Here is a 15,236-nt window from a genome sequence, read left to right on the forward strand (position 1 = left end):
TTTTCAATTGTTATGAAGTAATGATACAAACAATTGTGGGTTGTGCAATTAATCGACATTCAATTACAATTTCAATTGTTACACACCACAATTACAACATCAGCTTATTTGTAAATAAAATATTATTAATACTAATTTTTTAGTTGTTTAACGTTACACAGTTGACACCTTTTTTTTTTACATTTTAAAATAACTAATTCAATAAATTTTGTTTCATCCAAAAGGAACTTGCAAAATTATAGTGTTTCAAAGAATTTGATTTGTATTAAGATTTTTTTTTCATATTTAAACTTTTTCTTGTTTTGTACCAAAAAAAGAAATTATCACTCTACTGCACAGTGCACATGCTGCAATCCAACTTCGATTTTGGCAACATAAATACATAAATATATTATTATAAATATACAGTATATTATAAAGTCTGTTTAGTCCAAAAGGAAATTACATAATTATAGTGTTTCTATTTTTTTAATTGGTCTTTATATTTTTAAATGCTTAAAAAATTCTTGTTTCGTACAAAAAAATTATTCGTTTGAATAATTATGATTTCAATTATTGCCAAAATAATCGTGATTAATTTTTCCATAATTGAGCAGCCCTACAATAGAGCATAATTATTATTTTATAATAAATTAACTATTTTATATACAAAAATAATTATTTTATGAATGAATTAGCAACTAATTACAATTAATAAAAACATTTACATGCAAAATTTGAATTATAATATTATGATGAAAAATTACCATGAATTATTTAATTTTTTTAAACCTAACTATATTCTGTAAAATTTAAATAACTTAAAAAAAAATGCATTGTTATTTATTCAACAATTGGTGAATTGTGGTCAAATTCTAATTAACTCATTCACTGCCATTGACGGAAAAAGACGTCAAATGATGCATTTTTTTTGCTGGTCTGGCAATGAATGTGTTAATAAATTAATAGCATGAATGATCGTTTTAAAATTATTTTGCATGAAATAAGAAATACTAAAATAAAAAAAAAAATGACATTGTTATGGTTTTATTCAGCAATTGGCCAGTTAACTATAGTTACATTAGCTACAATCAAATTACAATAATGAATAATATATATATATATATATATATATATATATATATATATATATATATAGCATGCATTGTTTTTTGTATGGACTGTTGAAATTACTTTAAATGAAAAAAAAAATCATGTCTGTTTACTTGTGATTGAATGATTGTCACAGTTGGAAATGTGTTTGACAGCCTGAAGTTGAACATTTTGCTTTGTGGTTTGAACTCAGTCATCAGCCATTCGATCTTGCAATAGGCCCACTCGCATCTTTTTCACTCGTCCTGCTGGCCGGATGAGGATATTCCGCCATGTATTGTAAACGTGGTCCTTAATCACAAAGCTTTGCACACCCCTGCTGCATCTTTAAATTCATGGAGCAGCGTGGTAGCAAAGGATGATGGATTCTTGTCCTGACTCCTGAGTCAGGATGAGTGGCTGCAGGAAGTCCAAATATGGAAGGAGGCAGCAGTTTGCTGCCGGTTGCATCAGCGACGTTCATCATTGGTTTCAAGAGCCTTATTTTCAGTCTTGTTGTGTCCTCGTGTTTACCTTTGACCTTTCCACCGGTTGTATTGCTCCTTTGGCAGAATGTTTTCAGATGAGATAGGCTGAGCTCATTTTCAACTTGTTTGACTTGTAAGGGTCCGGGTAAAGTCCTGTTCTTGTGGAAAGAACAAACATAAGGAGATTTTAACTCCAATGAAATTTGACTTTCACATTCGTTACACAAAGGTTCGGTTTGTAGTTGTAAGGCGGGATGGGGGCTGCTTGTCACAGTTGAAAACTCCCACCCACCAATGTAGACCATTTCTCAACTCATCTTTTCCTACCAATTCTTGTTCTGATGGTAAATCATTGAGCGTAAATGTATAATCAACCCATCATATAATTAGGACTTTTTTTGTTTGTTTGTTTTTTCCCCAGGTGAGGCAACTGCGAAGAGATTGCCATTTGCAATTCTGACGTGGCAGCATGGGTTTAGAAGCTTTTCTTTTCAATGCATTGAAATAAACGATATGTTCATCTCCTATAGCCTACCAGTATTTCATTTCAACAAAAGGTGAAACAATTAATGGAGAACTAATTAATTATCTAATTCATCTACTGCTTATTTGATCATCTATTGAACGTTTACAGCCATTGCTACATTGAAAATTGTCCAAATATTCAAATTTTCAGCCTCTTAGCAGAAAAAAAATGTTTTCTTTAGTCTTCGATGAAAGCTGACCCATTATGCGTCATTTCAAAATAATACACTTGCAAACTTCTGCTTTTACTTTGGAAAACAAACACCAACATTTTAGCGATTTTCTAACCAAACCAGTAATTGAATCACTGTCCTTTTTTCAATCAAGGAATGGAAATAAAAAAATAAAGCTTTTAAAATATCAAATTCATTGATTAATTTTAAAAAAGACATGTTAGTTGAACATTAAAATATTAGTTGCAGCCACGATTTTAACATGGCTGAAAATGTGGAATAATTTCTTACAAAATGTTCTCGTGATCCATATTTGCTTGTATTCATGTACTGTCCTACTTAAATGGATGAATATGAAAATGATGTTGAATGAAGCGCATCATCGGCGCCAATGAGCAAACAAAAAGGCGACTTTGCCTCTACATTAATTTCAAATGTTCTTTTTTTATTTCGATGTCAAGTGTACGCAAATTTGTGTTGCGGGAGCGGAACGCGGGTCGGGCCGCTCCCATTGGCCGAGCCACGCACCACGTGGTCGGGCAGTCACGCGCCTTCCAGGAAGCGACAAAACAAAACAAAACAAAACAGCGAGCAGCAAACTCGCGGAGAAAACGAAAGAAAGCAGCCAGCGAACGAACCGAACCAAACCACGAGACCACACCGAGCCTGCGAACCGAACGCCAGCGCGGCTCACCCGGAAGTGAGTGAGTGGGGGAGTGGGACGCCTTTTGGGGGACCGTTTGCGCTTTGGGCTTTGGAGATTTTAGCCGCAGCGGAGGATTATTAGCTTCTGCGGCTAACCTGGCAGCTAGCGCCTCCTCCTCTTTCTTCCTTTTCTTGTCGTGTGAGGCCGGGCCGAACCGAGCCATGCTGTTCTGCATCAAAACGACGGAAAACAACAACAACAACAACAAGACGAAGGGACGGGCGCCTCTGTTTTCTCCTTGTCGTTTTGTGAGTGTCGTTCGTCAGGTAGCCCCCACGGCACCCTCAACAAACAAAAACAAACAACCTTTGATTGTTTCCACGCAATTGAAAGAGCGTCTCATGTTCCTTGATAGCATTTAGCCAGCGTGGGTGCCCGTATACATTCCCTGGAAAATCAATTATATAACAAAACATTCGTCACTTTGGAAATATCACACGCGCGCACAACGACACGCTGGTTTGTGGCGTTCGGTGTGTTCAAGTGGTCGTATATCGCGTGGAACGCTGACTTTTGCTGCCACGGTACACGCCCCCCAACACACACACATGCTAGAACATTCCCTCCACCTTCCTGGCTTTATTTTGTAGTGAAGTAAAATAAAAATAAAAAAGAAAAGAAATAAAGAAGGCGGCGGCATCTATCCAAGCTGTTTTTGGAAGATTTTTGACGTCACGCGAGTGCGGATGTTTATTCGAGCACTTTTTTCCGTGTCCCGTTCAGCGCGAGCAGCTCGTACTTGGCATTTAGCACCAACTGGTTAGCGCTCGAGTGTTGACTTTATTTCGGTGTATCAGCGCTGTCGAATGTCTTTGCGTTTACGTTGAAAGAAAAGCAAAAATGTTAAAATGTTTGAATGTAGGCCAGCCAGCCACAAGCAGGCCTCCGACTTGTTTATCTGCAACCTCAACCGAACTTGAACGCGGGCTAGTCGTTATGTACGAGCGCTTTGCCGTTGGACGGAAAGCTCGGCCAATAGGGTGAGCGAGGAGGCGGTTCGCCACCGACTCTCGACCAATTGGAAGGCGAGGTTACGTGGGTGTTGGCGCTGTGGGGTTAGATTGGTGCTTTGTTTTGCTTGCTTAAGGATGCGAGTGGCACACCATCTTCTTGTCCACATTTTTACGTTTCTTGTCTTGTTTTCCTGGATTTTTGGATAATACATCCTGATTGTTGTTAGGATGTTTATTCTTTCCTCCGCAATAAGGGAATAATTAAGTTTATTATTAGTTGCATATTATATGGAGCAATATATAAATATTCACTTTACGTTCTGCTTTTTCTCTTTTGTCGCATACTTTGCTTATATTAATGCCACAATAATCATTAATCATTAATTAATCTGTTGATAATTTTTTCCATTAATCAATGAACCATGTATCCTTATTGAACAACAGATTGTTTCAAAGTGACAATGCATCAAAGTAAATTCATTCTGATTGTGTTACTGGCAGGGTCTTAGCACCAAAATTAGGACTCCCATATATCATCTTGATGGTGGTGGGCACGTGCTTGTTGCCCTGGTTCTGACCATGCATCAGAAAACGGGCAAACATATTGATTATTGCTTTCTCAAGTAAAAGCAAATGTTGGCTATGTTGTTACATTTTGAAAAAAATATGTAATCTGTCTGTCTGTCCTGGAAATTGGAGAATGATCAGTGTTGAGAGGTTGAAAGTAAGATTAACGGTGTCTTGAAACAATTAGCCAATCATCACAACAGTTGTTAATTTGATAATAAATTAGTTATTAGATTAATCAAATTAAATTAGCTGTCAATCAATTACCTGTAATTGTTTCCCTCGAACTGTATATTTAAGCACAAAAATCTTTAAATAAACCATAAAATAATGGAAGTCTGCTAGCTTAATTCTAACATAAAATGTAAAATGCCATGAAAATGGGCATAGAGGTAAATTGATTACACACATGCCAGGTGTACATACTGGAGTTTATGTGGGGATCTTCTCTGCCTAATGATGCCGCTTATGATGCTGCGTCTCTCCCATTCGAGCTCAGGGCTGCTCAGCATGTTGTGGCACAACGTGGTACTACACTTAAGTCAGACATGCAAAATCAAAATGTGGGTTTGCCTGTTTGCTGTGAAAACTATTGATGTAGTTCTGTGTTCCTTTTCATGCTTAAGTTGAGAAAGAAGCAACAAGAAGAAACACTTGTTGAGTCATTTTGCAGAGTCACGTTGACTGTGCACGCAAGGCAGGACAAATCAGAAATCATGATAATGATAAAAATAATGATTTTGGAAAAACCCCACCACCGTTTTTGACAATGTTCTGTCAGATTTTTCGGACCAAAGCAGGAACTGAATCATCATCGATTTAAGTTGTGCGTTTTCTATACTGCCAATTGACATCATGCCCTGCATAAAAGGATAGAAATGATATTGTTTTTTTTTTTTTTTAATGCACGTAACTTAAAAAAAAGTAAAGAAAACGGGCGCTGACCCCGGATTTCTGTGCTTGACAGGATTCACCTTCAAGCTTTTATTTGATTAAAAAACAACAACGTCAAGTTCTGAAAGAAGCAGTGATTTGTTGAGTCGTTCCTGCTTTGTGCTGAGTCACGTTGAGTGTGCACGGAACGCAGCGCAAAGCACAAGCAAGCAGTGGCCAGCTCTTGAGTGGACCACAGCCTGTTGGTCACTAGCGCCACTCGTGACGACATTTTGTTGTCAGCTGCAGCTGAAGATGCTTGTCATGACTTTGTCGTCTTGCTGCCGCCACGTGATTCGTTGAACGGATGAGGAACAGGTAGCTAGCTTCCTGAGTCCCGGACCGGTGCGCCGCTATTGGCCATGCGGCTCTCCCGCTGGAGGTTGCGTGCCATGGGATGACGATCAGTCGCATTCCAAACGCGGACGCGCTCGCTCGTTGGCCCACTTGGATGTGCGCCAGCCGAGCGGCATGTGGACCAGCGCCGCCTGCCTCTTCATCTTCCTCCAATGTGGAAATATCGATTGTGCTCAGCTTCTCTACATCTCCGTTTGTTCGGAAAATGAAAAACATGGGGCGGCATGTCGGGCGAGTGATTCCGAAATGTTGTCCTCCCTTCTCAAGTGGCTTTTATGTGGTTGTAAGGCATGCAAAGCCCAGTGGGTCCATCATTTTGATGCCACTGAAAATGAATTTGTTGACACGTGGGGGGTGCAGATGGAGGTTTGTTGAAGTTTAGGGCCCTCAATCGCAGCCAAATGGGCGACCAATGTCGTCTCAAAAGTGGTATCAGACATCCCTAATTGAAACATTTGTGCCCATCTAAACATTCAGGGTGACTAAGCAAAAAAAAAATGTGGCTGGAATTTGTCTTGCGATGTTTGGATGCACACTTTTTTCATGTTCCTTGCTTTCTTTTTCATGTTTCTGTTCTGCGCTGTGTTGTTATTAGATCGTCTTCAATTAGATCGTCTGGAGTCCCGACGCAGAGTCCCCGACCCCCTTGCCCTTGGTGCCCCCCGACCGTCCTCACGCCGCTGGGACTGGACACGGGGCCCAGAGGTTCCCCACCGCAGGAGCGCTGATCTGCGCCTTGCGATGCCTCAGGTGAGCGTTTGCCACACGGCACGTTGCTATGGCGACAGCTGTGTTGCCATTTATTGAAACAGAGCAAACAGAGAACCAAATACTACGTTACATACAGTAAATATATGGCTTATTTCTCAACATTTTCGTTTATTTGAATATTGAAAAACAAACATGTCTTGGAATGATTGGCCTTTCACTTCCTTTCAACATTTGATTTGCTAGCAAGCAAATAGAACTAGTGTCAGTGCGATGATGCGACTTGCTTCGAATGTTGACGCGTGAGCCGACGTGTGTGTCGCAGCCCAGCGTGAGCGGGATGGAGCCTCCCTTTGGGGACGACTTTCAGCACTTCTCCTTCGCCGACCAGGCGCTCACCAGCACCGAGCTGCTGGCCAACACCTCCGACCCCGACTTCATGTACGAGCTGGTGAGTGACCGACCGCTCGCTCGCTCGCTCTCCACGCTGCGCGTCTCGCAGCCATCTTGGGAACGACTCCGCCGTCCAACTTGGTAGTGAGTGTCGGCCATTTTGTAGTGTTTGAGTGTATATTGGTAAGAAATGGACTCGGCTTCAAACGATGTCATGCAATTGGAATGTATTTAACTCATTCACTCCCAGGCATTTCACTGAAGCAAGCCCCTTCGCTCCCGGCTGTTTTACTGGATTTTGACTGATTTTGCAAGGCCTACAGAATATTGTGTTCTATTGCTATAAAAACAAGACCAAAAGAAAGATTAAAGTCTCTTCTTTCATCAGGAAAACAAGTATATTTCTATCTGTTTCAGTTTTGCAGCAATTAGCATTAGAATATAGCTAAGTTTCAGCATTATTCACAAACTTGCTTAGAATTGTTGGGAAACAGTTTGTTTTCATCATGACCCTGGTTGATCTATTATACTCTGCTGCCACCTGCTGGCCGTTTTGGTAATTGCTACTTTTTTTCCCACCCATTCTCTGTAGTTGGGAGGCTGCATCAAAGCCTTCTGTAAGCTCTAGCATAAAAAACGTATAAATGCGTCTTTGGGACACTTAATACATTTTAAAATAGAACACATTTATACGTTTTTGGGAGCAAATGAGTTCATCTACAATGCTGATGACAGAAAATGAACTTGTTTACCTTGATCAGGTAGGGCTGCACAATTAATTGAAACTCAATTACAATTTCAATTCCTATACTCCACAATTACAATATAGGCACAATTGTAAAAAAGAAAAAACTAAATAAATAAATACAATTACTAATTTGGAGTTGTTTAAATGTACACATTTTTTTTTTTTTTTTTTTTTTTTACAATTAATTTAATACATTTGTTTGGTCCAAAAGGAACTTGCATAATTGTTATCAAATATTTTTTATATGTATTAATATTTTTTACATGTTTAAAGTTTGTTTTGTACCAAATAACAAATGATCGTCCTAATCATGATTACTATTATTACCAAATGAATCGTGATGAATATTTTCTTCATAATCAGTCAGTCCAATGTTGTAAATAATTTACGTTAAAATAAAATAAAATGAAATAATTTAACGTCGCCTAAATGGTTTTCCAGAATGTTTTTTTCATTACAAAAAAAAGAAAATATTAATTTAATTATTAAAATCCCCGTCGAGTAATTGGGGACTATTCATTGTTTCAAATTCAGCCCTGGATTCAACTACATGGTCCACTGATAGTGATTACTGCATCGGGAATGATTCACTCATTCTCAGCTTATTAATCATTGTGAAGACTTTTTTTTATATATAATGGACTTTGAAGTTGACTTTAGTGCTGAAGCAAAGAATGGAGAACTCTTATCCTAGTGGTTGTGAAGCGGAGCTACAACTGAGGTTGAAACAAGCGCTCACTCTGAGCTGTTAGCTGTTTGCAGCTAGCGTGTCATCGCAGCTGGGTGGCGTCTTGCCGAGCCGTCAGATGCAGGTGACGTTCGGAACAGAAGTGTTCGTGTGTGTGTTCGCTTTGAGGCATATTTGAGTTATTGGACACTTGGACGTGTACTTGTTTGTTCCCAATGGTTAATTTCTTCCTTTAGTGGATGTCAATTTATCAGCCAATCAGATTTCAGCATGAATGTGTTGCCATGTCAGTCAAATCTGCCCACGACTGATGGAATCTCAACTATTATAACAACAAGAATGTTTCTTTACCCAATCAAATTTCAGCAGTCAGCATTTTTCAATACCCTGATTGGTTGGTCAGCAAGACTTGATTCATTAATATTAATATAAATTAGTAATGTGAATCCACTTGAAGTGGATTACACATGCAGAATTTTTTGGTGTTTAAAAAAAAAAGGGGGATCTTTTCAAGCTATTTTAGCGATGGGAGTGTTTCTTTAACAAACACGTTTCCATTTGTCCTCATGAATGACATCATAATCATTCTGTCCTCTGATTGGATGATCCGGGCAAAACTGGTTCAAGACAACTTGGATTTGCAAAAAAATGAAACGTGAGGAAATTGAATGAATTAGCTCAATGAACATTCTGTCTTGTCCAGGACAGAGACATGAGTTACCGACAGAGTCCGTACGGCGACAGCGTGGTGGGCATGGCCGACGGCACCAAGGATTCTGACAGCGGCGCCGACCAGCAGCTGATGACGCTCGGCGAGTCCGACACGGCGCACGGCGGCTCGGCGTTTGAGCAGTGGGACTCGTACTGGGAGGATCTGACCAGGTAGGACGCCCGCGTCGCCGCCACGCTCGTTTGGATCCGTCGGAGGCCACGCCCCCATGAGCTGCGTCTATGTGTGTGCGTTCAGATACACGCGTCTGGCCAGCTGTGACATCTGGGGCACGAAGGAGGTGGACTTCCTGGGCTTGGACGACTTCTCCAGCCCGTACCAGGACGAGGAAGTGATCGGCAGGACGCCCACCTTGGCGCAGCTCAACAGCGAGGACTCGCAGCCCGTGTGCGAGGCCCTGTACCCCCCCGCCGAAACCAGCCCGCCCGGCCCCCAGCTGCCGGCCCCCGGCAAGAGAGCGCCGCTCCCGGCGTCGGCCGCCGGCCTCAGCCGCCCCTCAGCCAGCTGCGCCTCCTCGTCCCTCCCAAGGTTATTTTAGTGAACTTACTTGCAACAGCACAGTATATATTTTCTATGAATGCAATTTCGTGGAGCGACGGGACAGACACGTTGGAAAGGAATCCGCGTATGCCCGTATGTCCCCTGTCGGACGAAGGGTTCGAGAGATACGGCTGCGCAAAGACAAAAAAATAAAAAATAGACAAAACAAAAAGCATGCTGTAAAAAATCCATGAAACAGCGAGGAAAGTTGAACCCGCGATAAACAAGGGAACACTGTCTTGCGCGTAAATATAATAAGAATGATCATAATAATAATAAAAGTATAAATAATACTAAATAATAACTAAAACTAACAAAACCAACCTGTAAAAAAAAAAAAAAAAAACTAAAAAAAAAACAAATAAAATAAAAACTAAACTAAAATGAAAATTTTCCAAAACAATAATAACCCTGGTCCCTCCCCTCCAGGAACCTCCTCCCGGACTTCCCCGAAGGCTTCCAGAAGGCCACCCGGCCGGTCCCGTCCAGCACCGAGACCATGGCCAAGACCCAGGCCCCCCCGGGCAAAGTCCTGGCGCGGGCGTCCAAGACACCGTCTACCAACGTTGACTTTGTGCGGAAGGCCAAAGTGCGCCTGAGTGCTCACATGGCTCAGGCCAACGCCCCCCCGCAGACCTACTTGGAGAGGGCGCCTGCCCCGCCGCCCCTGCGGCGCGACAACGTGGCGTCCACGTCGGCCGACGCCCCCCCGCAGACCTACTTGGAGAGGGCGCCTGCCCCGCCGCCCCTGCGGCGCGACAACGTGGCGTCCACGTCGGCCGACGCCGCCTCGCTGGCGCCACCCGCTGTCCGCGGCTTGGACAGCGCCCCTCCTCCGCCGACAGACGCCGGCCCGGCCCCCCTGGAGGGCGGCGCTCCCGGGGCCCCGCTGGAGAAGGGCGGCCAAGGCGAGGAGGAGGAGAAAAGCAAAGAGGAAGAACACAACTACTCGCTGTTCCTCACGCGGAGCCGCCTGGCCGGCAGGAGCCTCTCGCAGATGAATGAGGATGAGGACGAGGAGGAGGAGGAAGAGGAAGAAGAGGAGGACGAGGAGGAGGAGGAGGAGGAGGAGGAAGAAGGCGACGGGCTGGAGCTGGACGATGAGGACCGCGACGAAGACCACGACGAAGGCTTCGGGAGCGAGCATGAGCTGTCGGACAACGAGGAGGAAGAGGAGGAGGACGAGGATGACGACTACGAAGCCGACAAGGATGACGACATGAGCGACGCCTTCTCCGAACCTGGTAAGCACACGCACGTTTCTTTATTTGCGCCTCCTCAACTCAACTCAACGTTGTGCCCGGCAGGCTGCGACGTGTCGCTCCTGGAGGACGTGAAGGGCTTGACGGCGGGCGTGTCGAGCCGCAAGCGAGGCAAGCGCCGCTACTTCTGGGAGTACAGCGAGCAGCTGACGCCCTCCAAGCAAGAGCGCATGCTGAAACCTTCCGAGTGGGACCGCCACACTCTGCCCAGCAACTTGTACCAGAAGAACGGACCTCTGCACGGTAAAGCCGGCCCCTCTTTGTCCATCATGTTGTGTCGAATTTGGTTTTGGGTCCCCCTCCCACCTCTGCGAGGTTGAAAAGCAGATGTTTGCAAATGTCTCGTGGGGGGGGGACACAAAAATAATTTTAATTTTACAATCAATTATCACAATAGTTGTTGATTAATCTGATAATTAGCGGTGTCAGGTGATTACAATTTTTAATTTCATTAAAAAAAAAATACATTAATCAGATCAATCACATCTTAGAATTTTGATTAACTCATTTGCTCCCGAAAACGTATAAATACGTTCTATTTTAAATGTTTTAAGTGTCCCAAAAACGTATTTATGTATGTTTTTTTTAATGTTTTATTTATGCTAGAGCATACAGAAGGCTTTGATACAGCCTCTGAACTGCAGAGAACTGGTGAAACAGTGGTAGCAATTACAAAAACAGCCAGCAGTTGGCAGCAGAGTATAAGGGATCAACCAGTGCCATGTTGAAAACATGCTGATTTCCCCACAGTTCTAAACATATTTGTGTAAAATGATGAAACTTAGTTATATTCTAATGCTAGATGCTGCAAAACTGAAACAGATAGAAATATACCTTTTTTGTGATGAAAAAAAGAGACTCTAATCTTTCTTTTGGTAGGTTCCATGTTTTTACAGCAATAGAACACAATATTCCGTGGGCCTTGCAAAATCAGTCAAAATCCAGTAAAACAGTCGGGAGCGAAGTGGGTTGCTTCAGTGAAAATGGCTGCAAGCGAATGAGTTAATCACTTAATTAAAAATGCTTTTGCCCACATTTTTTGCCCACCAAATTTGAAGAGCACCTGTTACGTGTTAATTCCTTCAACATTTAATGTTATGACCAGCACCAGATTGATCGCAAATTTTATATCTGTTCTAAATGTACAATGATATAATAATATGTTTTTTCTAAGTTTTCATACTCTTAACATAAAAGTGAAAAAAATGTTAAAGTAATAGAAATATGGCTGCATCTAATAATTAATAAAATGGAGTTAAAATGAAAAAGAGAGCTCATTTTTTCTTATACTAGATGGCGTTATTGCATTTGTAAGACAGCCACAGCTCTGTGCATTTTTCTTTTCATATTAAGAGCTATCTAATCTTTGACATGAAGTAACGTTTTTAAAATTGTAATTTAAAAATACACTTTGACCCCAGTCTCCACAAATATATGCATTATTATTACATTTATTCCTGCTAAATTTGGACCTGGACGTGTCTGCTGCATTGCGACTGGAATTCCCCCAGTCCAGGCTTTCCAAGTATCATTGCGGTCATTAATTGTGCGTTAAAAAAATGAGTGGCATTAAAGGAGCTTTAACTCAGAATTAATGCACTAATTTTGACACTCTTACTAGGTGTTGTAATGTAATCTAATCTCTGTTTTTCTGCGGGTGCCAGGCAAGTACACACTGAAGAAGTCTCGGCGCACCGACGTGGAAGACTTGACCCCCAACCCCAGGAAGCTCCTGCAGATCGGCACCGAGCTGCGAAAACTCAACAAGGTGATCGGAGACCTGACGCCCGTCAGCGAGCTGCCGCTCACCGCCAGGCCGTGGTCGCGCAAGGAAAAGAACAAGCTGGCCTCCAGGTAACGATGGCGCGCCGTTCACGTGACCACACCCCCGCTCGCGCTCACATGCGGCTGCGTGCAGGGCATGCCGTCTGAAGAAGAAGGCGCAGTATGAAGCCAACAAGGTCAAGCTGTGGGGACTCAGCACTGAGTACGGTACGTTTTTGGTCGCTACAACAATGACCTCTGACCTTTACCCTCTACCCTCTAAAGTAACAAAGACGGTGGTAGCTGACACTCATGCTAATAGCAAGCTACATCACATGTTCAACAATCTCCAATTTCCAATCAAATATACTCATTCGCCAAAACAAGTTATTATTTTGACATCACGTGTACTCTTGTGCACAATTGACTTTTTTCAAAATAAACAAAACAATATACCAATCAACCACAAGAGGGAGCTGTAAGGTTGCGTATAACCTGCATTCCAAATTCAAATACAGATGGGCAGAATAATTTCACTTCATGATTAAAAATATATAAATATTTTTTTTATCCCAATATTTGCCATCTTGCTGTAGATCGGCTGCTTTTTGTCATCAATGCCATCAAGGAGGAGATCGTGACCCGCGCAGAGGACTCGTCTCCCGGCGCCAGCAGCATGAGTGACACACTGGACAGACTCATCCAGAACAAGCTTGGTAAGGCTCACCGCTCGAGCTTTTATTTACGTCCTTTACATCCCCCAAAAATGCCAACCAATCACTAGATTTTTCAAAAGCAAGATTGAGGAAGATTTCACATTCAATAATCTTCAGCAAAAAATGAGGCTGAGCTTCAAATAGTTCTCCGTTTTCACTCTTCTTCTTGAAGCAAATTGACACAATGTCAAGTTACAGTAAACAATGCCTCGCCATCTAGTGGTCATGAGTGTAATTACACCCAAAATAAATGTTGGGCAGAACATAATTTAGAAACTGTACAATAAAAATCCACGAAATTTGGCATACCACAAACCCTGACCCTGTGATGGGGTTGGGGTTTACTGTAGCATGTGACCTGTTCAAAGAATGTAGTAATTTTAGACAATAAAGATTTTACAGGCACTGTCAAACTTCAGCTGTAATCTTACCTCTTGTATATTCCAATTATTTGAAGCCACGATATGTATTGCATAAATCAAGTTGGCGATGTGTTTGTACTATAATAATAATCATAATAATCATAATAATGATTTATTTTATATAATCTATTATTATTATTATTAATTATTATATATTACAATTAATTATATAATTAATAATAATTTATTTTATATTATTATTATTAGTATTATTATTATTATCGTCTGACTTCTTCCTGTCTCACGAGCGTGGATGGACTTCCTGTTTGTGCCGGCAGTGTCGCCGCCTGTCGCCGGGCAGACTTCGGATTTCGTCAACAAGATCTTGGAGAACACAGGATGCGGCGACCCCACCGGCGGGCTGGTGGGCCTGCGGGTGCCCACCTCCAAAATGTAGGGCGCTCGGGAGGCGTGGCCTCAGTGTTCCCGCCTCGCTGAATCCCCCACCCCTCTCCCCCTTATAACCACGCCCCCTTTGCATGCCCCTCCCACCCGGCGTCCATGCACACGTGTAGTCGCACGCCCCTGGCTTCCTGCCCCACCCCATCTTACGGCACCCACCCACCCCCAGGCCGCGACAGCGTGGAGTCCCGTCGCCGTGGCGACCGGAGAGGCCTCGACGTTTCCCGAACGAAACGGGAAGTAGTTTGGTGCTAGTTCTACGCGGGCGGGGTGAAGGACGGAGGAAGATGAAGATGGCTCCGCCCCCCCCCCCCCCAACCCCCTCTTGTACAGTAGACGTGAGTGGGTTCATGCTAGTGTTCCGAGTGATCCGATTCTATTCATCGTGCCTTGTGTGTGCGCGTGCGCGTGACGGCGGGAGAAAAATTTGTGCGTGCGTGGAAAGAGATGTTGTGATGTGTTCAAAGATCTCGTGAATGTGCGTAAATCTGAGAGCTCTGCTTGCGCGATGCCACAGAGTCACTGTATGTGTGTGCGTGTGTGTGTGTTTGTGTGCGCGTGGGAGGCCTCTGCAATAGATGAACGTTGCTTGTTGGTACTCTCCAGGTGGGCGAGGCTGAGAGCTATTTTTTGCGTTACAAAGGAATATTTGCACACTATTGATCTATTTTCATTGATTGTTTTGTACCAAAGACACATGCAACAAAATGGCCGCCCAGCCAGGCAACGTAAGGTTTTGCACAGCTTACATGACGCCGTATTGAATGTAGACGCGGGGGGGAGGTTTTTTTGTGGGGGGGGGGGGGGGTGTGTGGGGGGGGTCTCAGGGACCCCAATGGAACTGTGAAGCTCGTTGGGTCCACAAACTAAGCATTTCTTTTCAGTCCACGTTACAAGCTAAATGTGCTACGTGCGCTAACTCGATAAGCTAGCTTTTTATTTGGAAATGTCGTCCACACAACAACCAAAATGTTCACTTGCGCCTGGCCCCGCCTCATCTTTTGTCCTTTATGTGGACGCATCAAAAGTTCCGACGTGCACAAGCGGGAAAAGAAGGATTGCCGCTCGGCCACACGGAGGAAAGAAAGGG

The 15,236-nt window shown here is 43.0% G+C and overlaps 1 protein-coding gene across 3 annotated transcripts; it reads left to right on the forward strand.

Moving 5' to 3' along the window:
* The first annotated feature begins 2,794 nt into the window (after positions 1–2,794).
* crebrf (creb3 regulatory factor) lies at positions 2,795–14,924 on the forward strand. 3 transcript variants are annotated; one of them, XM_077505203.1, is made up of 11 exons: positions 2,795–2,961; positions 6,369–6,523; positions 6,807–6,932; positions 9,014–9,192; positions 9,278–9,568; positions 10,010–10,824; positions 10,888–11,085; positions 12,507–12,696; positions 12,761–12,834; positions 13,203–13,322; positions 14,023–14,924. In XM_077505203.1, exons 2-11 carry the CDS (start codon positions 6,515–6,517, stop codon positions 14,139–14,141), a joined length of 2,121 nt encoding a protein of 706 aa, XP_077361329.1. In that variant the 5' UTR covers positions 2,795–2,961; positions 6,369–6,514; the 3' UTR covers positions 14,142–14,924. The 3 variants fall into 3 exon arrangements, with proteins under 3 accessions (XP_077361329.1, XP_077361328.1, XP_077361330.1); XM_077505202.1 differs by having other exon boundaries at positions 2,795–2,957; XM_077505204.1 differs by lacking the exon at positions 2,795–2,961 and adding an exon at positions 2,987–3,211.
* Positions 14,925–15,236: the final 312 nt, after the last annotated feature.

This window comes from Festucalex cinctus, chromosome 18 (assembly GCF_051991245.1).
Source record: "Festucalex cinctus isolate MCC-2025b chromosome 18, RoL_Fcin_1.0, whole genome shotgun sequence".
Lineage (NCBI taxonomy): Eukaryota > Metazoa > Chordata > Actinopteri > Syngnathiformes > Syngnathidae > Festucalex > Festucalex cinctus.

Bases quoted from the DNA above. Each gene is read 5' to 3' on its own strand.
- crebrf (XM_077505203.1), top strand. The intron at 9,569-10,009 runs GTTATTTTAGTG...CCTCCCCTCCAG, and splicing joins GCCTCCTCGTCCCTCCCAAG to GAACCTCCTCCCGGACTTCC. The intron at 11,086-12,506 runs GTAAAGCCGGCC...TGCGGGTGCCAG, and splicing joins GAAGAACGGACCTCTGCACG to GCAAGTACACACTGAAGAAG.